Source organism: Lutra lutra, chromosome 7 (assembly GCF_902655055.1).
Source record: "Lutra lutra chromosome 7, mLutLut1.2, whole genome shotgun sequence".
In the NCBI taxonomy this organism is placed as follows: domain Eukaryota; kingdom Metazoa; phylum Chordata; class Mammalia; order Carnivora; family Mustelidae; genus Lutra; species Lutra lutra.
Genome location: NC_062284.1, coordinates 33111215 through 33137718, shown reverse-complemented (window position 1 = coordinate 33137718; position 26504 = coordinate 33111215). Strand labels below are relative to the sequence as shown.

Genomic DNA, 26504 nt, shown 5'->3' with positions numbered 1-26504 from the left:
TGGGGTGTCTGCAGTCTGACTCTGAGGGGCCTCTCCTGGCTGCTTCAGAAGAACCAAAAATACCAATGCTCTCTTGAAAGTGGCCCGTCTTTACCTTTAGCAGAATTATCCAGGCTTGTTTGCAAAGATAAGTTGGAGAAGAGGCTTGTACACAGTGACAGGAAAAAAATCAAAGGCCCATCACCGTACCTTACAAAAGCGCACGTGGGGAAGGGACACCATGTCGTGGTAGAACTAGTGGAGACAACGGAGGTGGCAGACCCCGCTTTGCCTGCCATTAGCTGTGCGAACCTGGCAGGCACTCAGACTCTCTGAGCACCAGTCTGCTGTGTGACCAGGGTGAATTCACTGCTTCTGACATGGTCAAGTTCAAAATGGGAAAACCTGTGAAAGTTATTTCTAAACTCTAAAGCATTATGCGACCAAGCTCATAAACACCTCGTTCACTTCGTTCTCTCAGAATTTTACTGTATATGCTCCTTCAAATTATGAGGAGAAAGGATTTGACATATTTTATTTGAATTTGTAGCAATATACCAAGTTGTTTTGTTGCATAAATATTTTGAATTCTTTCATTTTAATTAGATTGTTTCTCTTTTCCAAAAGGTGGTTTTAGAATTTCATGTGTGGTTTGCTCATCATTTTTAGAAGAAAGCGGGGAGAAAAAAAGGAGTAAAACAGTTGACAGGAGCTTTGAATTTTTTTTTATCCCATTGTGCAACACATTCAGTGACAATATGGATTTTTTTTTTTTAAATTGTTGTTCTTAGATTGTTTGTCAGTGAGCAAGTCTGTTCCTAAAATTCTCCCCGACACCTAATCCTGGCTCCTTGCTGATGCAAGATTATAAAAGGGGTGAGTGAGCCAGCCTTGGACCTGGGTATGCTTTCAGTGGCCACAGGAGAGAGTTGAACAGAATCTTGGGAAGAATGGAACTTTTTAAACAAAGTATAGTGTATGTTTGGTGAATAATCAGTAGCATGAAACCAGTCATGAGAAACCAAAGCTGCTGGCTGATTGCAGAGGACTGACGGTGGAGGGGGAGTGTCTGAAGAGCACAAGGCTTAGGCTGGCTGGCCCTAGGGATTCTGAGAACCAGGGATGCCAGCTGTGTTCTTTGTACCTTACACAGAAGGGAAATAGCATCTGCATACCAGTGAGCATTGATGGGCCAGTCCATTCCCCAATATAAACTAGGCATTATTCCCATTTTGCAAAGAAGAAATTAAGGGTCAGGAGAACTAAAAAGGCAGTGGAACTGGGCAGACTTTTTAACTAAGTATCAGATGAATAGAAGGTTGGCATTTCTGCATGTGTTGGTGGGTCTCCTACTTTATCAGATCATTCTTTGGAAAGGTTCTTAGCTCTATTTAGGGTTTTACTACACTAAAAGATTTCTTTTCAAAAGCTGGGCCCTCCGATGAGGCCATGTTTGCACTGGAGTCTTGCTATAGCGCACATTTGTCATTGTATATAGTTTGGGTAACTGAACTTGGTATTTGTGTCCCAATCTACCACTTAATTTATAGCTGTTCTAGATTCTGTTTTCCTTTATCTTCCTGTTAAGTGTTCTCTTTAATCCATTCAAGGTATTTCCTTGGCTAAGGGAAGTGTCCATATTCCCTCCTCACACTTAAGTGCTCACAGAACATACAGAATTTCAGAAGTCTCCAGAACCCAATGAGGCAGGCCCTATCATTATAGATGAGTAAACTGAGGCAGGAGGGGAAAAGGAGCAGGGATATGGGGAAAGATGCTACGAGCAGGCTTTGCAGAGCATCATCTGAATCCTTCTACCCATTTACTAGTCTTTACCTCATGTTAACCTCTGAGCTCCCATTGACCCACCTGTGACATGGGTCTTACCCTGGGCTTGTTATGCAGAATGACGGGACATGCTGGAGATCAGCACAGCACTGGCTGTTAGCTGATGAAGATGAGGAGGAAAAACACTTAAATGTGTGTGTAGATCAATCTTTGGGTAAGCTCTTCACCCATGGGGCTTGAACTCATGACCCCAAGACCAAAGAGTTTCATGCTCTACCAAAGCAGCCAGGCGCCCCACAATCACTTATGACCCATTTCTCATGTGCACAAAATTTTAATGACCGTAACCTCTAAGTACTACTATTCACAATGCACTTCCTCTTTAAGATCTTAAAATAACCATCCCTTACCTTACTTAATCCTTTTTGAGCTTTAAGAAAAGGGCAGTGTGCTGTATGCAGTTTACCAGGACTTGTTCTTAATCTAACCTTAAGAATTCCTCTATGTCCACAGCTCATTTTCATTGCTGATCATTGAGGGTCATTTTATTTTCTAGCTGATGGACTTGAGGTTTTTGCTGTCTCCTAAGTACTGCTTTAAACATTCCCAAAGATGCATCCTGATGTCCTTATGTAGTTTCTCTTGGGTAATAACGCACAGCAGAATTGTGGGGTTGTGTTCAATTCTGTGAAGTACACTAGCCACTTACCCATCTGGTTCTAAACACTAATGGTTTTGGACAGTGGACAGTTGGGGCAATGACATCCTGCTTTTCACCAACTCTTGATCTCTAATAGAGACAGAGGAAAGGGCAAGATGTTCAGGTGCCTGGCACCTAATAGGTGCTCTGAAGACAAAGTAACCACGTTCTATAAATCCAAATCTTCAGGTCCCCTGGCATTTTGAAGTGAACCAGTCTCCACACCAGTGCTCAGCCATCCCCTTCCCCAAAGGTTACTTTGTTAGTGTCAAACACAGATTTGAATTTTGGTTTTAACCTCTTTGTGTAAATGGGGACTCAACCTTGAATTTTCTTTTTTTGAGAAAGAGAGTGAGAAATCAGAGTAGGAGGGAGAAGCAGATTTCCCACTGAGCAGGAAACCCGATGCAGGGCTCAACCCCAGGACCCTGAGATCATGACCTGAGCCCAAGGCAGAAGCTTAACTGACTGAGCCACCTAGGCGCCCCAACAAACCTGAATTCTCACCACTCCTTCAGTATTGCTGAATTATAAGCCCAGGGATATAGCAGTACTCTACCTCTGATGACTCGGCACAGCTCAAAAAATTTGTAGCCAGGATTTTACTTGGGATTTTTTTTTCTTTTTAAAGATTTATTTGACAAAGAGAGAGAGGCTGCACAAGCAGGAGGAGTGGGAGAGGAAGAAGCAGGCTCCCTGTTGAGCAGGGAGCCTGATGTGGGACTCAATCCCAGGACCCTGGATTATGACCTGAGCCGAAGGCAGATGCTTAACCAACTGAGCCACCCAGGTGCCCCTTACTTGGGATTTTTAAGAGGCCTTGATTATACCAGACCCACCAACTCTTACTCCTGTCAAGGAGACAAACCCTGTGGTCATGAACTCACACAGGTGACTCCGACAAGGCATCTGCTCTGATCCCACCTCTCCATGCAGTTCCACACGCAACATTAGGTATTCTTGGCACAGCATCTGGCTGCTGCATTATTTCTCACCAGGAGTTGGTGGTGGCAGGGGGCAAAAACCCAGCTCTGGGGTCATACCAGAAGAGGCCGGCAGCCAGTGCTGCAAAGAGGAGATCGTCTGTACATTGCATATCCCCAAACAATGGGCAAAACCAACAGCAACCAAGAGTTCAGCTTTTTATTGAGCAGCTTACACGAGCAGTTTAGTCAAAAAGACCAAAACCCATGTCATCATCAGATTCCTCAGATTCTTCTTTCTTTGCTTCCACTTTCTTCTCCTCAGCTAAAAAACAGAAAGTCAACACCTGCTGAGTATTTTAAACTCCAAAGAGCTCCAGGCCCCTCAACTTACCTGGTCAAAAATGTCCTAGCCTTGGTTCCAACCATGCCCCTGCTGTAGGGTTTCTATACATCATCTACTCTTAGCAAATTAAGTATTATAGGCATCACTGCCCTTCATCTCCACTCCTCCCTCCAATTTTTTTTTAAAGATTTTATTTATTTATTTAATGACAGACAAAGATCACAAGTAGGCAGAGATGCAGGCAGAGAGAGAGAGGAGGAAGAAGTCTCCCTACTGAGCAGAGAGCCCCATGAGGGGCTCGATCCCAGGACCCTGAGGTCATGACCTGAGCTGAAGGCAGAGGCTTTAACCTACTGAGCCACCCAGATGCCCCTCCTCCCTCCAATTTAAAAAAAAAAAAAAATTGCCTACCTGGGGCAGCAGTGGTGGAAGGAGCAGGACCTCCTGCTGGCCCAGCACCAGCTGCTGGGGCGGGTCCACCAGCTCCTACGTTGCAGATGAGGTTCCCAATGTTGACGTTGGCCAGGGCCTGCAACACACATGCATATGCCTATCACACTCATTCTGGCCTTTTGTTACAGCACTCCCCCCACACACACCTCCAAAGGTACCCCCCCCCTTGAAGAGACAACAACCAATTCCCAACACTATATTGTTCTTCCTTCTCTGGAGTCTCCCAGTGACATCTGGCTGCTACTTAGATTCCCCAAGACTCCCCAAGACTTAGACTAGTTTATGACCACATAGCTGTATTAAAAATTAGTCACACACAAAAAACTAATCAAGCTTTAAATCTTACGATTGTATTGCCATATTTAAGTAGCAAGACAGAATAACTAACTAAATTCCTTCCTTTTATAGGTGAGAAAACTGGCCCCAAAATGCTGGTGTAAGTTGTTGGCAAAAAAACTCATGCCTCCTTAAACACTCAAACCAGGATTCTTTCCACGGTTCCAGATCTCCTCTTAACAGTGAATTCAATTTTTCAGACTGCTAAGTCCAGGGACTTTATTAAAGAAGAGGACCTTTACTAAAGGCACAGTGTTTTCAATCATTCAAAACTCTCCGGACACAACGTGAAGAGATGAAGCTAATAGCCTCTTGCCAGAGATTAAGTAACATAAAATAGGAAAGATAGCCAGTGCCAAGTTCCTTGGGTAGGAATCTTGTCTTCTTTAGTCTTTTTATATCCCCCAAAATAGTAAATGGCCAACGAAAGGTCACTACATCCAATTTCCATGAAACCAGACGATCATGCAGGAATAATGTGCTTGGAACAGCATGGGCGATATTATCCCCTGGGTGGCCATTTTAAGGAGTCATTTGATGTGCACGTGTGTATACCATATATACATTTATGAATGTCATGGTTTCAGAACAGAAGCAAAGAGAAACCAGAATGAAATCAAGAAGTAAAGGACAAACTTTAATTAGGCTCTAGATAAGGAACTATGAGGAAATATCACTTAAAGATCCAGTGGAATATGGCACTTTCCAGCCTTTTTAGTGTTACACAGATACCTGACTTAATCAGTAATGCCCCCAGATTTGCTTCTCCACATCACTTGGCTGCCCTCACCTTACCTTTGCAAACAAGCCGGGCCAGAAGGGCTCAACATTCACACCCGCTGCTTTAAGGAGGGCATTGATCTTATCCTCCTAAAAAAACAGCAAACCAAAGTGTAGTTTTCGTAAACGTCTCCAAAACACTGCAAACGAAAGTCACTGAAAACGTGTGTCCAAAACCGTGTTTAACCGTTTCACAGATTCTACCTATATTTCATGTGCGCTTATTTAAAACTGACCCTTTCTTACGCTCTTACCATCACCAAGAGCAAACGGAACGCACCCGGCTCCCGTGTGCCCGGCCCCTCGCAAGGCGGAGCATCACTGCCATTTCGCAGGCGGGGACTTGCCCAAGCCAAGCCGCTATATTAAGTTGCGAGTCAGGGGCGGAGGTAGAGCAAGCTAACCTGCTCTCCACATCCCGCAGCCTGGCCCAACAAGGCCTAGTAAGAGGAGCGCAGGAATTCAAGGCCACCAAACAGGGAGTGTCCCGGGTGCGGTTAGGATCCCCACACGCCGCGGAAGTTTCGCTGAAGCAAAACCCAAAGCCGCCGCGCGCAGCCGGGCTGTACTCCAGTCCCCCAGGAAGCTGGAGCACGTGGGCCCGCCGGCCGCTGGGCCCCTCTCCCCCGCCTCCGCCGGGGATGTTGCTGGCGCGGGTCTGGCCCGCACTCACCGTGACCGTCACCTCATCGTCGTGCAAGATGAGGGCCGAGTAGATGCAGGCGAGCTCCGAGACCGAGGCCATGGTGCTGGCGAGTGCTGAGCGGACGTTGCCGGCGCGGTGCTAGTCGCCGGGAGAAGTGAGGGCCTCACCCCAACACGGCCTTAGCTTGCTCGGAAGGACCGAGCATCTTAGCGGCAGCTGAGGAAAAGGACATTCTGCGCTTGCGCAGCCTTTTTTTTTTTTTTTCTTTTTTTTAAAGATTTTTATTTATTTGACAGGGATCACAAGTAGGCGGAGAGGCAGGCAGAGAGAGAGGGCCGGGAAGCAGGCTCCCCGCTGAGCAGAGAGCGCGACGAGGGTCTCGATACCGGGACCTCGAGATCATGGCCCGAGCAGGAAATGCTTTAACCCACCGAGCCAACCAGGTGCTGCCAATGCGCCTCTTATATGGATCACGGGCCAATCGGTGCCTGGGCCTGGCGGAAGAGGCGGGGCGAGAACAGCCCGCCCGGAGCACTGTTGGTGCCCGAGCATAAAGCGCGACTCGTTCGTTAGCGAGTTCAAAAAATTGGTGGTTCCTGAAACTGTAAATTCTTTGGGTTCGGCTAAAACTCAGGGCTCGTGAACAGTAAAAATACGTTTAGGAAAAAGATATCTAGGTAAATGGATTTCACCCCCCTCTACCGTGTGACACTATTTGGACATGTAATGACGTCGCCAGCCTCCTAGAGCTGTGCCTACCTGGAGCGCAGGAGCTAAACGTCAGCTTGGAGGCTTCTGGTGCGTAGCGCGGCGTCTCCGGTGGATTAAGCGGTGGGGGAGGAAACGAGAAGCTTGCCGCGCGACGGTAGCAGTGCCGTTGGAGCGCCCACTGTGTCCCGGGCGCTGAGTCACACTACAAGGATTCGTTTAATCCTCACACAGCAGAAGGGGTAAGCACTGTTACTCCACGTATAAAAGATCTATTGGGAATGGAGGGGAACTTTCCAAATCCGTTTCAGTTGTTGTAACTAAGGCACTCCGTGTTTGGGTGGAAGTGTCCTGAAACTGCCCTTAAGATGTTCAAGACTTTGTGAAGCAACTGCTGTCTAGGGGCTGCATTGCCATTTTGTATCTTTTGAAGCTTAATAAAAATTGGTATTGGATTCATATTGAGAGTTGGGCTTTTTTTTTTTTTTTTTTTTTTTTTGAGGTATAATTGACATGACATTTTTGTTCCTGGTGTATAGCATAATGATTCGATATTTGTGTATATCGCAAAACGTACATCAACCATTTTTTCTTTTCTTTTTTAAAAGACTCTACTTATTTATTTGACAGAGATCACAAGTAGGCAGAGAGGCAGGCAGAGAGAGAGGAGGAAGCAGGCTCCCCGCCAAGCAGAGAGCCCAATGCTGCGCTTGATCCCAGGACGCTGGGATCATGACCTGAGCCAAACGCAGAGGCTTAACCCACTGAGCCACCCAGGCGCCCCACATCAACCATTTTTAAGGTCTACTCTCAGCAACTTTTAAATATGAAACACAGTATTATTAACTATAGTCACCATGTTGTACATAACATCCAGTGACTTATAACTGCAGGTTTGTAACTTTTGAGCCCCCTCACCCTCCCACCCCTCCCTCTGGCAACCACCAGTCTGTTCTCCGCATCTATGAGTTTGGTTTATTTATTTTTGTTGTTTGGATTCCACCTGTAAGTGAGATCATACAGTATTTGTCTTTCTTTGACTTGTTTTGCTTAGTATAATGCCCTCACGGTCCATCCATGTTGTCTCATATGGCAAAGTGTTATATTTTTTTACACCTGAATAATATTCCTGTGTGTGTGTGTGTGTGTGTGTGTGTGTGTGTCACATTTTCTTCATTCAATCACTGATGGACACTTCGGTTGTTTCCGTGTCCTGGCCATTGTAAATAATGCTGCAGTGAACATGGGAATGAATATATCTTTTCAAATTAGTGTTTTCTTCTGATAAATACCTGCGGGTGGAATGGCTTGATCATATGGTAGTTCTCTTTTTAATCTGGGGGGGGGGGACCTCTGTACTATTTTCCACAGCGTTTGCATCAATTTATATTCCTACCAGTAGTAGACAGATGTTTCTTTTCTTCACATCCTTGCCCCTACATGTTATTCTTGTCTTCTTGATGACAGCTATTCTAACAGGTGTGAAGCAGTATCTCCCTGTGGTCTTCATTTGATTTCCCTGATGGTTAGTAATGTTGAGCATCTTTTTCATGGGTCTGTTGGCCATCTGTATGTCTTTGGAAAAATGTCTATTCAGATCTTTTGCCCATTTTTATTTTATTTTTTTTTTAAGATTTTATTTATTTATTTGAGAGAGAGGCAGAGAGAGCATGAGCAAGGAGAAGATCAGAGAGAGAAGCAGACTCCCCGTGGAGCTGGGAGCCCCATGCGGGACTCAATCCCAGGACTCCGGGATCATGACCTGAGCCGAAGGCAGTTGTCCAACCAACTGAGCCACCCAGGCGTCCCTCTTTTGCCCATTTTTAATGGAATTTTTGTTGATACTGAGTTGTAGGAGCTCTTTATTCATTTTGGATATGAACCCCTTTCAGATATATGATTTACAAAAAATTTCTCCTATTCAGTAGGTTGCCTTTTCATTTTGTTGATGATTTCCTTTGCTGTGCAAAAGTTTTCAGTTTGATATAGTCCCACTTGCTTACTTTTGTTTTTGTTGCCTTTACCTTTGGAGTCAGATCAAAAAATCTTTGCCAAGACCACTGTCAAGGAGCTTACCACCTTTGTTTTCTTCTAGGAGTTTTATGATCCAGGTCTTACATTCAAGTCTTTATTCCATTTTGAATTAATTTTTGTGAATGGTGTAAGATGGTGGTCCATTTTCATTCTTTTGTGTGTTGCTGTCCAGTTTTCCCAGCACCATTCATAGAGGAGACTGTCCTTTCCTGATTATATATTCTTTTTTTTTTTTTTAAGATTTTATTTATTTATTTGACAGACAGAGATCATAAGTAGGCAGAGAAGCAGGCAGAGAGAGAGAGGGAAGCAGGCTCCCCGCTGAGCAGAGAGCCCGATGTGGGGCTCGATCCCAGGACTCTGGGACCATGACCTGAGCCGAAGGCAGAGGCTTCAACCCACTGAGCCACCCAGGCGCCCCTTGATTATATATTCTTGATTCTTATGTCATAAATTAATTGACCATATATGAATCGGTTTATGTCTGTGTCATTGTTGTGTCTGTGTGTGTGTGTGTTTAAGATTTATTTCAGAGATAGAGGGAGACAAGCAGACTCCCCACTGAGTGGGGAGCCTGACACAGGGCTCAGTCCCAGGACCCTAAAATCATGACCTGAGCTGAAGCCAAGAGTCAGATGCTTAACTGACTGCACCACCCAGGCACCCCTTAATATCCCAAACTTCTAAACAATTTTTTTAAACTATCAAGCTTTCTAAAAATAAAACTTGTTTTGAGTTTTCATCCAACTCCAGAAGCAATTATAGTGGAATTTGGGTGGAAAAAGGTAAAGCTACTGAAAAATTTGAACATTTCCAAAGCCAAAATGAATCCATCTAAAACATAGTCATCCCCTTTCCCTGCCCCCAGTGTACTTCAAAATAAAACAAAGCAAAAAACTGATCTGGCAAATATGATACATCAACACAAAACAAAATATTGCCTGTCTTAAACTATACTAATAAGAAATCTTTGTAAATCAGTGTTTTGTCCCCCAAATTGTTTTCTAACTGTAGTAGCAAAACCTGAACCTTAGAGTATAAGAAAGGTAAATTATAAGTTCTTTTCATTTATAAATGTAAACACAAAAATCTAAAATGTGAATGTCAGTTACATCAGTAAAACTGGCAAAACTAAAAGATCAATAAAATGAATGCAGTACTGTATATCAAAATATGGTATACCATGACTAAGGATAGTTCAGTGTAACATCTATTAAAAGTAATCCATTAATAAAGAGGAAAACTAGATGAAATTCTTATAGATTCAGAAAAACGACTTGATAAAATTAAATAACCATTAACATAGACTCTTAGAAAATTGGAAGAAAAGATAACTTTCATATCCTGATAAGATATCTCCTAAAAATCTACAGCAAACACCATACATACCGGTGAAACTTAAAACCTACTCTTTAAAATCAGGAACAAACAGGGCGCCTGGGTGGCTCAGTGGGTTAAGCCGCTGCCTTCGGCTCAGGTCATGATCTCGGGGTCCTGGGATCGAGTCCCGCATCGGGCTCTCTGCTCAGCAAGAAGCCTGCTTCTCTCTCTGCCTGCCTCTCCGTCTGCTTGTGATCTCTCTCTGTCAAATAAATTAAAAAAAAAAAAAAAAAAAAAAGAGGCCAGAGGGTCTTTAAAATCAGGAACAAACAAAGATATGTCCTTTCCCTGCTTTACTTCAGTTACTATTTTACAGTTTAGCCATCTCCATAAGACAAAAAGAAAAGGTATTAAATTGGAAAGTTGTGAACTCCACTATTCATAAATAATATGATTATCTATTTACCCAGAAGTTCCAAGAGAATCCATAGGCAAACAAATCAACCTAGATTCAAGATTAATACACAAAAGCCAGCAGCATTTCTGTGTTCAGCAAAAGTCAGTTATAAAATGTAGTATTAAAAATTATACTTCATACAATAGCAACAAAAATCATATAGTTTCTAGGAGTAAATCTAACAGTTTATGCATGATCATTATTTTTAAAATTATAAAATTTTAAGGAACAACATCAGAGGCAATTTAAATAGAATGATATACCATATTCACAGATGAAAGGATCTTAAAATGGGTAATTCTCTTCAAATTATGTCATTTCAGCCAATATTCCATTAGGGTTTTTGATGAAATTTGACCAGTTGTCCTTAAAATTTTCATGGAAGGATCAAGGACCAGTAAAAATGAAGACAGTGCTTTATTTATTTATTTATTTAAAGATTTTTATTATTTGTATTTATTTGTCGGAGAGAGAGAGACCACACAAGCAGGCAGAGTCAGAGGCAGAAGCAGAGAGAGAAGCAGGCTCCCTGCATGGAGCCCCATGCAAGACTCGATCCCAAGACCCTGGGATCATGACCTGAGCCAAAGGCAGCAGCTTAACCAACTGAGCCACCCAGGCATCCCTATTTATTGATTTTTTAAGATTTTACTAATTTATTTGACAGAGAGCTAAGCAGGGGGAGTGGCAGACAAAGGGAGAGGGAGAGGCAGGCCGCTCCCAGCTGAGCATCAGGCTTGAACCCAGGTGGTCCATTTTCCTGGTCCCATTCTCTGGGATCATGACCTGAGCAGAAGGCAAATGCTTAACCAGCTGAGCCATCCAGGCGCCCCGAAGATGGTGTTTTAAAGTAATAATAGAGGTTCACCTTAAATGTCAGTTCCATGGAGGGCATACACTTTGGTTTGCCCCTGCATTAATTGTGCCTAAAACAGTGCCTGGCACATAGGGGGCACTCAAATAAATACATGCTGAATGAATTAAAGATGTGTCATTGACATGCAAGTAGATAAACAGACCAAGAAAACAGAGAACCTAGAAATCCACTGTCATACATACAGGAACTTAGTAAGTCAGATGTATGACTTTATAAATGGGGAAGTAGAGTGGTTGGTTAGGGGAAGAGTGCCTTTTCAAAAAAACCCACAAAACTACTGGGACAATTGATTTTCTATCCTTCTGGAAATGTGGAAAGAATGGTTTTAACTCCTTCCTCATCATATATAATGTGGAAAGGAAAACTAAAAATTTTAGAGGATTATTATTATTAAGAGTATGCGAAAAAATTTCTTAAGGCACAAAACAAAGGAAAAGATTCATAGGTTTGATTATATTAAAATTGAAAACTACAAGCAAAAAAAACCATAAACAACATCTGAGAAACTCTGACAGCCCGGAGCCTAAGAAAACACAATGACTAAATGTGATACGGTTTCCTAGATGGGATCCTGGGAAGGACAAAAGACATTAGTTCAAAACTCAGGAATTCCAAATAAAACATGGACTCTAGTTAATAACAATATATTAATATTGGTTTATTAATTGTAACATATTGATATGTTAATAATGGGGAAACTGGCTCTGAATATGAGGGAACTCTCTATCCTCACAATTTTTTGGTAAAGCTAAAATAATTCTAAAAATTAAGTTTATTTTAAAAACACTATAACCAAAGCTAAAAAAAAAAAATGTCAGATTGGGAAAAGACATGAGGTCCAAAGTACCCAAAAGCTATGTAAAGTCCCACAAACCCATGAGAGAGACACAGCTGTCCTGTTTTGCAGAACATCAAAATTATCAAGTAAGGGGCACCTGGCTGGCTTAGTCCATAGAAAATGTGACATTTGATCTTGGGGTCCTGAGTTTAAGCCCCATAGTGGGCATAAAACTTATTTAAAAAAACAAAATTATCAACTAAAAGTAACTAGGGCTAAGAAATTTTTACTTAAACTGTAAAAATGAGACCCAGTCATTAGCAAAGTGGTTAAAAATTTGGATGTCAGGCTCAGACTTGGGCTTCAATGTCAGCTGTACCACTTGTGGTTTTGGGGGGCCTTGAGCAAGTCATCAGTCCTCTCATCTGTTTCTTCACCTGTAAATTGTAGCTAACACCTGGACAGGTGTCAGACACCGAGCATCCAGTTAACCACAGCTGTTCCTCATGAATGTTCAGAACTCTCTAAGCAAAACGTCAGTCGCCCGTTCATTTCCCTTTGTTATGTGTGGTTCATGGGCTCAGTGGATTCAACATCATACTTTTACTTTGGACGAATTCTCCTACCCTTCATTCCCCTGTCATAGTACAGTTGTCCTTTTAAGGTGTATTTTCAACAGACTAAGCAACGTGATATTTAAAACATTAAGAAACGGAGAGATTAAATCTAGTAACATCTACTGACATAGGATTAAACTTCAGTGGTCTGGAGCATTTTAGAAACACAACTGTGGGGCGCCTGGGTGGCTCAGTGGGTTAAGCCGCTGCCTTCGGCCCAGGTCATGATCTCAGGGTCCTGGGATCGAGTCCCGCATCGGGCTCTCTGCTCGGCAGGGAGCCTGCTTCCCTCTCTCTCTCTCTCTCTGCCTGCCTCTCTGTCTACTTGTGATCTCTCTCTGTCAAATAAATAAATAAAATCTTTAAAAGAAACACAACTGTGACATTGCTTACTACTATACTATTAGTGACAAGTGGATTTTGTGGACAAGTGTCACACCTTCACTGTTAATATAACAGATTACCATTTAGTTAAAAAAAAAATCAGCCACCAAAGAAACTCTAATTTAATCAGAGAAAAAGTTGTGTCTCCCCAGGTAAAAATGTCTGTTTCGCCATGTTTTCCGGTAGTACTTTTTCTAATTTATGTTTTTACCCGAACCATGTTTTTTGATTAAATGTCTAGAAGAGCATACTTAATACATACATATAACCATTGTTACACAAAAAAAGACATCATCAATTTAATGTCAAATTACTTTATTTTGGGGTGCCTGGGTGACTCAGTCGTTAAGCGTCTGCCTACAGCTCAGGGCATGATCCCAGGGTCCTGGGATCGACCCCCGCATCGGGCTCCCTGTGCATGGTGGGGTGGGGGGGGTGGGGTCCCTGCCCAGCGGGGAGCCTGCTTCTCCCTTTCCCACTCCCCCTGCTTGTGTTCCTCTCTTGCTCTTTCTTTGTCAAATAAATAAATAAAATCTTTTTAAAAAATTACTTTCTATTTTCTACTGCTTTTTTTTTACAATTGCAAAAATTCTACTTTTCATTTCTTCCTATTGAAATGGGTTTGACATAATATTTTATAAATTTACAGTGTGCAACACCTTATAGTATAGGATTTGATGCATTTGTGTATCATAATATGATTATCACTGTAGCAGTTAATTAGCATCTCTCACATTACATAATTATCCTTTCTTTATAGTACTTACAATAATTAAGTTCTAGTTTCTTAGTAAGTTTGATGTTTGTAATACAGTATTATTGTCTGTAGTCCGTGTACTGTGCATTAGATCTCTAGGACTTACTTATTACTTGTTTTAAGTTTGTACCATTAGGGGCGCCTGGGTGGCTCAGTGGGTTAACCCTCTGCCTTCGGCTCAGGTCATGATCTCAGGGTCCTGGGATCGAGCCCCGCATCGGGCTCTCTGCTCAGTGGGGAGCCTGCTTCCCCCTCTCTCTCTGCCTGCCTGTGATCTCTCTCCCTGTCAAATAAATAAATAAGATCTTAAAAAAAAAGTTTGTACCCTTAAAAACATCTGCCTTGTCTCCCCACCCCCTGCCCATTGATAACCACCATTTTATTCTCTGTTTTTACAGTTTGGCTTTTTAAAATTCCACTTATGTAAATGATGTCATATAGTACTTGTCTTTGTCGGGCTTACCTCACTTAGTATTCTGTGTTCAGGGTCTCTCCACGTTGTGACAAATGGCAGGACATCCTCCTTTCTCACAGCTGAATAACACTCCTGTGTGTACGTGCACGCGCGCCACATTTTTTTATCCTTTCATCTAGTGACGGTTGTTTCTGTATCTCAGCTGTTGTAAGTAGTGCTGAGTGAACATGGAAGTGCTGGTATCTTTTCAAGATAGTGTTTTGACTTTCTTCAAGTAAATACCCAGAAGTAGAATCATGTTGTAGTTCTAATTTTAATTTTTTGAGGCACCTGTGTACACTGTTTTCCTCAATGGCTGTGCCAGTTTACATTCCCAGCAACAGTGCCCGAGGGTTTACTCTCTCCACATTCACTGCCAACACTTGTTACTCTTGTCTTCTTGATGATAGGCGTTCTAACACCTGTGGTTTCCTTTGCATTTCCCTGATGATGTGCAATGTTGAGCATCTTTTCACGTCCCTGATGGCCTTCTGGATGTCCTCTTTGGAAAAATGTCTGTTTAGTTCTTCTCCCCATTTTTTTTTAAAGATTTTATTTATTTATTTGACAGAGAGAGATCACAAGCAGGCAGAGAGGCAGGCAGAGAGAGAGGAGGAAGCAGGCTCCCTGCCGAGCAGAGAGCCCGATGCGGGGCTCGATCCCAGGACCCTGGGATCATGACCTGAGCCGAAGGCAGAGGCCTTAACCCACTGAGCCACCCAGGTGCCCCTCTTCTCCCCATTTTTAAATCAGATTGCTTCTTTCTTACTGAGTTGTATGAATTCTTTTTATATTTTGAATATTAACCCCTTATCTAACATATGGTTTGCAAAAACTCTCCCATTTTGTAGGTTGCCTTTCAATTTTGTTAATTCTTTTGTACAAAAGCTTTTAAGTTTGATGTAATCCCTTCTGTTGATTTTTACCTTTGCTGTTTGATGTCATATCCCAAAATCATTGCCAAAACCAGTCTCAGGGAGCTTCTTCCCTGTGTTTTCTTCTAGGAGTCGTATAGTATGAGTCCGTGTGTTTAAGTGTGTAATCCATTTCACGTGAATGTTTGTGAGTGGTGTAAGATGTCCAGTTTCAGTGTTCTGCGTGTGTTCATTCAGTTTTCTCAACATAATTTGTTGAAGTCTGTCTTTTTCCCCTTCGGTGCTGTTGGCCCCCTTGTCGAATATAGTTTAATGTATAAGCAGAGGTTAATGTTGGGCTGTCTGTTCTGTTCTGTTTGTCAGTGTTTCTGTTTCCTTGCCAGCACCGTACTGTTTTTAATGCTACAGCTTCGTGGTATAATTTGAAGTCAGGAAAACCTGTAGTTTTGTTCTTTTTCCTCAGGATTGCTTTAGCTCTTTGGAGTCCTTTGTGGTTCCATACAGACTTTACAGTTTTTCTGTTTCTGCAAAGAATGCCATTACTCTTTGATGGGCATTGTGTTGACTCTGTAGATTGCTTTGAGTAGTATATACATTTTAACAATATTAACTCTTTGAATCCATGAACACAGGCTGTCTTTCCCTTTGTGTGTTTTTCTATTTTTTTCAGCAGTCTTGTAGATTTTGCTGTACAAGACTTTCACCCCCGGAGTGCCTGGGAGGCTCAGTCAGTTGGGCATCTGTCTTTGGCTCAGGTCATGATCTCAGGGTCCTGGGATCGAGCCTCGTGTCAGGCTCCCTGCTCAGCGGGGAGTCTGCTTGTCCATCTACCCAGCTCCCCCCCCTCCCACTTGTGCTCTCTCTCTCTCTCTCCAATAAATAGATAAAACCTTAAAAAAAAAAAACTTCCTACATTAAATTTATTCCTATTTTGTTTTTTGATGCTACTATGACTGACAAAGCCTTCTTTTTTGTGTGGGTGTGACCATTATTATCTTTTTCTTAGACTTGACAATCCTTTCATTGAAACATAGTTGACATACAATGTTTTGTTAGCTTCAAGTGTTTGTTAGTTTCAGTGTTTGTTAGTTTCAAGCAGATTGATTCCACAGTTCTGCATCTTACTCTTTGCTCACCATGATAAGTGGAGTCACTGTCACTACACAACTTTATTATGACATCACTGACTATATTCTCTACGCTGTACTCTCATCTCTGTGACTTACTTATTTCACAACTGGAAGTTTATACCTCCAGTCCCCTTTATTGTGCCCATCCCTCCACCCATCTCCCTTCTGGCAACCGCTAGTTTGTTCTCTGTACTTGAGTCTGTTTTTAGATTCCACATGTAAGTGAAATCATAGGTATTTGTCTTTCTCTAACTTATTTCACTTAGCATTATACACTCTCAGTCCATCCGGGTTGTTGCAAATGGCAAGATCTAGTTCTTTTTTATAGCCAAGTAACATTTCCTCTGTGTGTGTGTGTGTGTGTGTGTGTGTGTGTGTGTGCGTGCGCATGCGCACCACATCTTTATTCATCCACTGATGGACACTTGGGTGGCTTCCGTATCTTGGCTATTGTACACGATGCTGTAGTGAACATACAAGGGAATATGTCTTTTCAAATTAGTGTTCGTTTGGGGGGTGGTAATATCCAGTAGTGGAATTACTTGATCATATGGTAGTCCTATTTTTAATTTTTTGAGGGACCTCCATACTGTTTTCCACAGTGGCTGCACCAGTTTGCATTCCCACCAGGAGTGCATGAGGGTTCTCTTTCCCCCACATCCTCACCAAAACTTGTTATTTCTTGTCTTTTTGATACTAGGCATTCCGACAGGTGTAAGGCGATACATCATTGTGGTTTTGATTTGCATTTCTCTGATGATGAGTGATGTCAAGCATCTTTTCATGTGTCTGTTGGCGATCTGTATGTGTTCTTTGGAAAAATGTCTACTCAGGTCCTCTGCTTATCTTTAAATCAGATTATTTGTATCTTTTTTGGTGTTGAGCTGCATGAGTTTTATACATACTTTGGATATGAACCCCTTATTGGATATATCATTTGTAAATATCTTCTCCCATTCACTGGGTTGCCTTTTTGTTTTGCTGATGTTTTCTTTTGCTGGGCAAGAGCTTTTTATTTTAGATTTTATTTATTTGTTTGACAGAAGGAGAGTGCACAAGCAGGGGGAGCAGCAGAGAGAGAGGGAGAAGCAGCCTCCCGACTGAGCAGGGAGCCCAACGTGGGGCTCAATCCCAGGACCCTGGGATCATGACCTGAGCCAAAGGCAGATGCTTAATAACTGAGCCACCCAGGCACTCCAAAAGCTTTTTATTTTAATGTGGTCCCAGTAGTTTACTTCTGTTTTTGTTTCCTTTGCCTGAGTAGACAGATCCATATATATGTTGCTAAGGACAAATTCCGTGAGATTAATGCTTATGTTTTCTTTTAGATTTTTATGGTTTTAGGTCTCTCATTTAGGTCTTTAATCCATTCTGAGTTTATTTGTGTGTATGGTGTAAGGAAGTGGTCCAGTTTCATTTTTTTTGCATGTAGCTGTCCAGTTTTCCCAATACCCATTTATCAAAAAATTGTCTTGGAGGTGGGGCAAAAAAAAAAAAATTGTCTTTTCCTCATTGTATATTCTCACTTCCTTTGTCGTAGATTGATTGACCACCTAAGTGTGGCTTTATTTCTGGGCTCCCTGTCGTGTTCCACTGTTCTATGCGTCTACTCTTGTACCAGTACTTAATTACCATAGCTTTGTAGTAAGTCTTAAAATCTGAAATTGTGATACCTCTGGCTTTGTTCTTCTTTCTCAAGATTGCTTTGGCTGTTTGAGGTCTTTTGTGATTTCATAGAAATTTTAGGATTACTCATTTCAGTTCTGGGGAAAATGCTGTTGGTATTTTGATAGGGATTACATTGAATCTACAGTTTGCTTTGGGTAGTATGGACATTTTAACAATATTTATTCTTCTAATTTAAGAGCATGGTATATCTTCTCGTTTGTGTCATCATCAATTTCTTTCCTCAGTGCTTTTATAGTTTTCAGAGGACAAGTTCTTCACCTCTTTGGTTAAGTTTATTCCTAGTAATTTGTTGTTTAAAGCCATTGTTCCCTTATGGATTTTCTGTCTGGATGATCTAGCTATTGATGTAAGTGGGGTGCAAAATCCCCTACTATTATCGTACTACTGTTAATTTCTCCCCTTATATCTATTAATATTTGCTTTTATGTATTTAGGTTTTGCATGTTGGGTGCATAGATATTTACAATTGTCATACCCTTTTGTAGGATTGATCCCTTTATCATTTTGTAGTGTTCTTTTTGTCCTTTGCTACATTGTGTTAAAATCCATTTTGTCTAGGGGCACCTGGATTGTGCAGTCAGTTGAGTGTGAGACTCAGATTCCGCTCAGGTTGTGATCTCAGGTTCATGAATGAGCCCCATGTTGGGCTCTACATGGAGTCTGCTTGAGGTTCCCTCTCCCTCTGCCCCTCCCCACACACATGTGCATGCACTCTCCCTCTCTTTCTCTCTCTCAAATAAGTAAATCTTGAAAAAAATAATAGTGAAATTTGTTTTGTCTTGTATGACTATGGCTTTTTTTTTTCCTTTTAGCTTCCATTTGCATGGTATATGCTTTTCCATCCCTTCACTTTCAGTCTGTACATGTCTTTTAGTCTGAAGTGAGCCTCTTGTAAGCAGCACATAAATGGGTCTTGTTTCTTTTTTTAACCCACTGAGTTACTCTGTGTATTTAGATTAGAGCATTTTGTCCATTTACATTTAAAATAATTGTTGATAGGTATGTACCTATTGCCATTTTGTTCATTATTTTCTGGTTGTTTTGTGGCTTTTCTCTGCTTTTTTCTACGTCTTTTCCTCTTTTCCCTTGTGGTCTGATGGTTTTGTTTGTTGTTATGCTTGGAATCTTTTCTCTTTTTATTTTTGTGCATCTGTTACAGGTTTTTTGTTTTTTTAAGATTTTATTTATTTATTTGAGAAAGAGAGAGGACAAGTAAGAAAGCACAAGCAAGGGGAGCAACAGAGGGAGGGAGAAGTAGGCCGCCTTACTGAGCAGGGAGCCAGACCCGGGACTCCATCGCAGGACCCCCCTGGGACTATGACCTGAGCTGAAAGCAGCTGTTTAACTGACTGAGCCACACAGGGCACCCCTCTGTTACAGGTTTTTGATTTGTGATTACCATTGGGTTCATGTACAACATCTTATGTATATGGTAGTCTATATTAAGGTGATGGTCTGTTAAGTTTGAACACATTCTAAAACCTCTAAATTTTTACTCCCCTCTCCATGTTTTATGTATATGATGGCATATTTTACATTCTTTTGTATATGCTTTGCTTAGTTTTGTGGAGATAATTGTGTTTTAACTTCCATATTGGCTTTATAAGTGATTAACATACTACCTTTATTGTATTTTTTTTCTTTTAAAGATTTTATTTATTTGAAAAGAGAGACACAGCAAGAGAGGGAACACAAGCAGGGCGAGTGGGAAAGGGAGAAGCAGGCTTCCCTCTGAGCAGGGAGCCCGATGTAGGGCTCGATCCAAGGACTCTGGGATCATGACCTGAGCCAGAGGCAGAGGTTTAACGACTGAGCCACCCAGGTGCCCCATAGGTTTCTTTTTATCTGTGAAGTTTTTACCTTTCATTATTTTCTTCTAGTTATGGCCTTTTTTTTTTTTTTTCAATTAAAGAAAACCCTTTATAATTTCTTACAAGGCCAGTTTAACTTTTGTTTGTTTGGGAAACTTTATCTCTCCTTCATTTCTGAGTGATAACCTTGCTGGCTAAATTATTCTTGGTGTAAGTATTTCCCTTTTAGACCTTTGAATATATCATGCCATGTTCTTCTGGCTTGTGTAGTTTCTATTGAAAAATCAGCTGATAGCTTTATGAAGTTTTCCCTTGTATCTTGTTTTGTTTTGTTTTGCTGCTTTTAAAATTGTGTCTTTATCATTACTTTTTGCCATTTTAATTCTTATGTGTTTTGGTCTGGACCTCCGTGGGTTCACCTTGTTAGGCGCTGTCTTGGCTTCCTGGACTCGGATGTTTGTTTCCTTCTCCAGAGTGGGGAAATTCTCAGCTCTTATTTCTTCAAATGATTTTCTGCCCTCTCTCTCTCTCCCCTTCCGGCACTCTATAATGTGAAATGTTGTCATACTTGATGATGCCTTTTCTCGGGTCCATTGAGCATCTTTATGACCATTAATTTAAATTTTTTATCAAGCATATTATCTGTTTCATTTAGCTCTTTTACTGTGATTTTGTCTTGTTCTTTGATTTGGGACATATTCCTTTGTCTCCTCATTTTGTCTGTTTTTATGTATTAGGTAGATCACTGTATCTCCTGGTCTTGAAAATAGTGGCCTTGTGTAGAAGAGGTCCTGTGGTGCCCTATAGTGCGTTTCTCCTCATGGTCACCAGAACCAGGTGCTCCAGAGGTGTCCCCTTTGTGGGCTGTGTGTACCCTCTTGTGGCTGAGTCATGATTGCCTTCAGCCCCACTGGATGCACTTACCTGCCTTGCCTGCTGTGGCATCCTGGGAGTTGAGAGGCCTCTGCAGCAGCAGTGGCTTTCACTAGTGGACGGGGCTGTGGAAGGTCTGTTCTCTCAGTCTTCAGGTCATTTTTGGAGTTAGTCATATAGATGTAGCTGTTGTCTCAGTGTGTCCATGGGACAAGGTAAGCTCAGGATTCTCCTTCTTTGCCATCTTCCAAAAATCCCCTCAGAAAAAGTTTGTTTCTTTTTCAGGTGTTTCAAACCTAGTGTATAGAAATGCAACTGATGTCAGTGTGTTGGTTTTGTATCCTGCAGCTTTACTGAAATCATTGGCTAGCTCCAACAGTTTCTTGGTTGAGCCTTGGGATTTTCAATGTACAGAATCCTATCATCTGAAAATAGTGACAGTTTTACTTCATCCTTCTCAATTTGGATGGATTTTAGTTCTTTGTCTTGCCTAATCCATCAGGCAAGGACTTCCAGTACTATGTTGAATCAGAGTGCTGAGAGTAGAAATGCTAGTCTTATTCTTGATCTTGGAGGGAAGGCTTTCATTTTTTTTTTTTTCCTCCACTGAGTATGATGTTACTTGCGGGTTTGTTGTATTTGGCCTTTTTATGTTCCATTTATATCCCATTTATAAGGGTTTTTACCATGAAAGTATGTTGTATTTTGTCAGTTGCTTTTTTATGTCTATAAAAATTGATCATGTGATTTTTTTTGATCATGTGATTTTTATCTTTCATTGTATTAATGTGATATATTACGTTTATTGATTCACTTATGTTGAACCATCCTTGCTTCCCAGAGATAAATCCCACTTGGTCATGGTGTTTAATTCTTTTTACGTGTTCTTGAATTCAGTTTGCTAATATTTTGTTTAGGATTTCTGCATTTATATTAATCAGGGATACTGATCTAGTTTTCTTGTGGTTCCTCATCTCTCTTTGGTATTTGGCCTTATCGAATGAGTTTGGAACTATCCCTACCTCAATTTTTTGCAAGAGTTTGAGAAGACTGCTGTTAATTCTTCTTTGAAGGTTTGGTAGAATTTGCCTGTGAAGACATCTGGTCCTGGGGTTTTCTGTGTTGGGAGGGTTTTGATTACTGATTCAATCCCTTTATTCATTATTTATCCTTTCAGATATTCCATTTCTTCCTGACTTAGCTTAGTGAATTGTGTGTTTCTAGAAATTTATTCATTTCTTCCAGGTTGTCTAATTTGTTGACATACAATTGTTCATAGTATTCTCTTATGGTCCTATGTATTTCTCTAGTATCAATTGTACTGTGTCCTTTGTCATTTATTTGAGTCTTTCTTTTTTCCTTAGTCTGGCTAAAGATTTTGTTTACCATTTCAAAGGACCAACCTTTAGTTTTATTGATCCTTTGCATTTTTCTGGTCCCTATTTCATTTATTTCTACTCTGATCTTTATTAATTTCCTTCCTTTTGCTAATTTTGGGCTTGTTTTCCCTATTCTTTGATGGAAAGGTAATTTGCGATTTTTCTAATTCCTTAACATGTGTTTATTGCTATAAACTTTCCTCTCAGAACTGCTTTTACTGCATCCTGCAAGATTTGATATGCTGTGTTTCCATTTGCATTTGTTTCAAGATAAATTTTTTATTTCCCTTTTCTTCTTTGACACATTTGTTTTTCAAAATTATGGTGTGTAGTTTCCACATGTTCGTAAATTTTCCAGTGTCCCTCTTAATGATTCCTACTTTCATACCTTTATGGTCAGAAAAGATAGTTGATGTGGTTTCAGTCTTCATAAGTTTGCTGAAATTTGTTTTATGCCTTATCAGTCATCTGTCCTGGAAAATTTTTCGTGTGCACTGAAGAAGAATGTGTATTTTGCCTCTGTTACATAGAATGCTCTAATAGGTCTGTTAAGTTCTTTGGTTCTATAGTTCAATTTAGTTTGTTGACTTTCTGCCTGGATGATTTATTGCTGACAGTGGGGTACTGAAGTCCCCACTATTACTGTATTGCTGTCTGTTTCTCCCTTTAGATCTGTATTTGCTTAATAAATTTTAGTGATCCAATGTTGGATGCATATATGTTTATTATTGTTATATCTTCCTGATGTATTGACTGTTTTATTATTATTTAATGACCTTCTTTGTCTCTTTGTTTTTAGGCTTGACCTCTATTTTGTCTGATGTAAGTAAAGCTATGCCTGCTTTCATTTGGTTTCCACTTGCCTGGAACATTCTCTTAATTCCTTCACCTTGAGCCTGTGCGTATCTTAAAAAGTTGAGATGAGTTTCTTATAGGCTGCATATGGTTGGGTCTTGTTTTTATCCATAAAGCTACACTGTGCCTTTTGATTAATGAATTCAGTCCATTTATATTGAGTGATTATTGATTTGTATTTTTTTGTATTGAATTTGTATTTTGTATTTATATTTTGGACATAATAGTACTGCCTCTTATATTTAGTCTTCTGGTTGTTTCTTTTTCCCTATGTTTCTGTCTGCCTTTATAACATGGTGGTTTTCCATGATTTGCTCAGTCTCCCCTTTTTTATGTTTTGTGACTTTTTTCTAGACTTTTGCTTTGTGATTGCCATGTGACTTACATAAAACATCTAAAGAGTCCTTTTTATTCTGATAGCACTTTCTCTTCACCCTTTTACTCCTCCCCTTTTATATTTCTGATGTCAGAGTTTACCTTTCTTTGCAGTGAATTCATTGAGGAATTACAGTGGTGATAGGTTTTTTGTTGCTCTTTTTCTTAAGTTTTTATAATTAAGTGGTTAACACATCATTTTAATATAATTTTTTAAATGTTTTTCACCTTTGTCTGTAATAGGTTATTTCATGTGCTTTTATGTCACTAATTAGCATCTTTCCATTTCAGCTTGGAGAACTCCTTTTAGTACTTCTTGCAAGGCAGGTCTAGTAGTGAGCTCCCTCAGTTTTAGTAGGGAAAGCCTTTATTTCTCCTTCATACCTGGAGCATATCTTTTTCAGATAAAGTATTCTGGGTTACCAGTTTTTATTTTTCAGCACCTTGAATGGGCCATTCCACTTCCTCCTGGTGTAATAGAATTTGAGAAACCCATCAATAAGCTAATGGAGATTCCTTTGTAGGTTACATTCTTTGTTCCCTGGGTACCTTTTTAAATTTTTTTTTAAAAGATTTTATTTATTTATTTGAGAGAGAGAGAGAGATCACAAGTAGGCAGAGAGGCAGGCAGAGAGAGAGAGGAGGAAGCAGGTTCCCCGCAAAGCAGAAAGCCCTGATGCAGGACTCAATCCCAGGACCCTGAGATCATGACCCGAGCCGAAGGCAGAGGCTTAACCCACTGAGCCACCCAGGCGCCCTCTGGGTACCTTTTTTTAAAAACAGATTCATTATAATGTGTCTCGAAGATCATTTTTTTGCATTGAGATAATAGTGTTCTGTTCTGTTAGCTTAGACTTCTCCAGTTCCTTCCCCAGGCAGGTTGGGAAGTTTTGTTCTCTTTCTCTAAATATACTCTTTTCCCCTTCTCCTTCTGGTAGACTATTCTGTTTTTCTCATCATACATGATAGCTCTTGCAGGGTTTCTTTTTTTTTTTTTTTTTTTTTTTTTTTTTTTTAATCTTAGTTCTTCTCTCCTGGATCATTTCTAAATTTCCTATCCTCTAAGTCATTAATTCCTTCTTCAATCTGATCTGCCCTATTTCCTAAGCTCTCTAATGCATTTCTTCATCTCATTCACTGAATTTGTCAGTTCCAGAATTTGGTTATTTTTTAAAATTTCAAACTCCTTGGTTAAAGAAAAAAAAAAAAAAAACCTCCTGTTCAATCATTTTATTCCTAAATTGAATCACATGTGTTTTCTTATAAGCTCATCAGATTCTTTATAATCACTATTTTGAATTATCAGTTAAATCACAGTAGTTTACACCTTCGGTTCAACTGGGGAATGTTTGGTGATTCCATATCACTGTAGATTTTATAGTGCCCTCGCACTGAAAAAGCACACTGTTCTCAGTTGTCTACTTTGGTATAGTTCAACAGAGTGGCCATTGCAGACCTTTCTTTTGTTTCCCAGAAGGTGGTACAATAGCTCAGGTTTTGGCTTCTCCCCACTTGAGCTGGTTCTGGAGCAGCACTCAGGGCTGCCTATTAAAAAAGCCAATCCAGAAGCTGGCAACAGAGGTAGGGGGTGAGGGGAGGTGTAGGCTTAGCACCATGCTTTGGAGTTGCCTACAGGCTGGTAGGCGGAAGAACCTGGAAGAGGGTACTCCCAGAGGCCCTTGTGCGGACCTCCTACTGAAATCCTAAAGCAGACAGCAGGGAATGTTCCTTCAGTGCCCTCTGATAATTTTGTCTGTGTATCCCCCTTTCCTCTCCCACTCCCCCAGTCAAGGAGGTCCCTCCTCAGAGCTGCGTTGCTGAGGAGAAATGGGTCCCTGGGCAGAAGTACCCAGTTTTGAAACTGTTCCTTTAAAACAGGTAGCCCCAATATGAGAGAGCAAGTGAGCTCAATGCAAAGCATGACGCTAGGTGCTAGGAGTATGTGTTAAATGACTGTCACACAGCTTTGTATTTCTTAGTGTTTATTTCAGTTCTTTTTGCATATCTAAAGGTCAAAAAGTAGAAATATACATACAAAATTCAGAACAAGTTCCTAAAATGGCTTAGGTATTGGCCCATTCCTGAGCACCCTTATTTTGAAAGTTTGAATTGTCAAATATGTCTAAAGTGCATTCTTGCAAGCTATTCTGTAGCAGCATTTGTTTTGTTTATAAAACCTTAAGATGTATTCAGACAAGAGCAGGAAAAGTCACCAAAAAAGTGTGATTTACATACATTTTTCCTTAATCACCCAGGACAAAACACTTGTGTGAATTAGTTATTAAGTATACAAGAAATATACAAAACAATAGCATTATAAAAAAGTTCATATGGCAGGGCATAGAATAGAAACAGTGTGCTGAAGCCTAGGTATCTTTGGGACCATAGGGGGAATCTCTGATCTGCACCAGTGTATGATGTATCTGAGGTCTGTGACACTCAACAAAGCTGCGAGGTGACTTCGAAGACTCCTGGCATGGCTTTGGAGAAATCACCAACACAAAGGAAAATGCTCTTTTGTTACTGAGACTGTCAGGTCATGGTTTCTTGCGCCTAAAATATGAAAACCAACATTCAGTATTGACTTTTGCAATCAGTGACACATTCATAGCAATTTGATCTCCTAGAAAAGGCTTTACAAGAACTCAGGTTTTATCGTGGGAAATTTCAATCCTGAGAAAGCAAGTAACGGTTATAAAATATGTGTATCCACTATTAAATTTAAAAAGCAGGATCCCTACCTGCCTCCTACTGCAGAAACTTTGCAACTTGCCTAAGGAATATATGTGTTAAAAATGGACACAAAGACTTGTATAGGTAAACATTTGACGGGGCGTTTTAATATGAAAAAAGAATCAACCAGACTCTTGGGTACGTGCTTAATAGAAGGAAAAGTGAGATTCCTTCCCCTACCATAAATTCCACCATTCTGTTTTATTTTAGTGAACATTTAGCACTATAACGAGACCAAGAGGCAAGTTTGGAGAAATGAATTACACAAAGAGCTGTCTTCCCTGACTAAAGCCTTCGGCCTCCCTACTTACAAGTGATCTCAGTCCGCCTCTGAGAGCTTTAGGAGCCTAGCCAAGTATGAATAAGCCTGAGCAATCCTCCTTTACCTCTAGTTACTGCTCTTACCAAGCCTTCTGACAATCTCAGCCCCACTGCTGCAGTCTGCTA

At 40.8% G+C, this 26504-nt stretch overlaps 2 protein-coding genes and 1 long non-coding RNA gene across 7 annotated transcripts in view; 1 reads left to right on the top strand and 2 right to left on the bottom strand.

Moving 5' to 3' along the window:
• Positions 1 to 3592: 3592 nt before the first annotated feature.
• On the bottom strand, positions 3593 to 6129 carry RPLP1 (ribosomal protein lateral stalk subunit P1). Its single transcript, XM_047736717.1, has 4 exons — positions 5979 to 6129; positions 5321 to 5395; positions 4148 to 4265; positions 3593 to 3715 (listed from the first exon to the last, which is right to left on the bottom strand). The coding sequence occupies exons 1-4, from the start codon at positions 6048 to 6050 to the stop codon at positions 3636 to 3638; spliced, it is 345 nt and encodes a 114-aa protein (XP_047592673.1). The 5' UTR covers positions 6051 to 6129; the 3' UTR covers positions 3593 to 3635.
• On the top strand, positions 5033 to 26432 carry LOC125104220 (uncharacterized). 3 transcript variants are annotated; one of them, XR_007128618.1, is made up of 3 exons: positions 5033 to 5148; positions 5183 to 6901; positions 26268 to 26432. It is a non-coding gene; the product is annotated as an uncharacterized LOC125104220 (long non-coding RNA). The 3 variants fall into 3 exon arrangements; XR_007128620.1 differs by lacking the exon at positions 26268 to 26432 and adding an exon at positions 7268 to 7297; XR_007128619.1 differs by lacking the exon at positions 26268 to 26432 and having other exon boundaries at positions 5183 to 7120.
• Positions 25290 to 26504, bottom strand: part of KIF23 (kinesin family member 23) — a 28177-nt gene continuing 26962 nt past the window's right edge. For all 3 annotated transcript variants that reach the window (XM_047736714.1, XM_047736716.1, XM_047736715.1), the window contains one exon: positions 25290 to 25877. In XM_047736714.1, the coding sequence (XP_047592670.1) occupies positions 25862 to 25877 (16 nt within the window). In that variant the 3' untranslated portion in view covers positions 25290 to 25861. The remainder of the gene's footprint in view (positions 25878 to 26504) is intronic.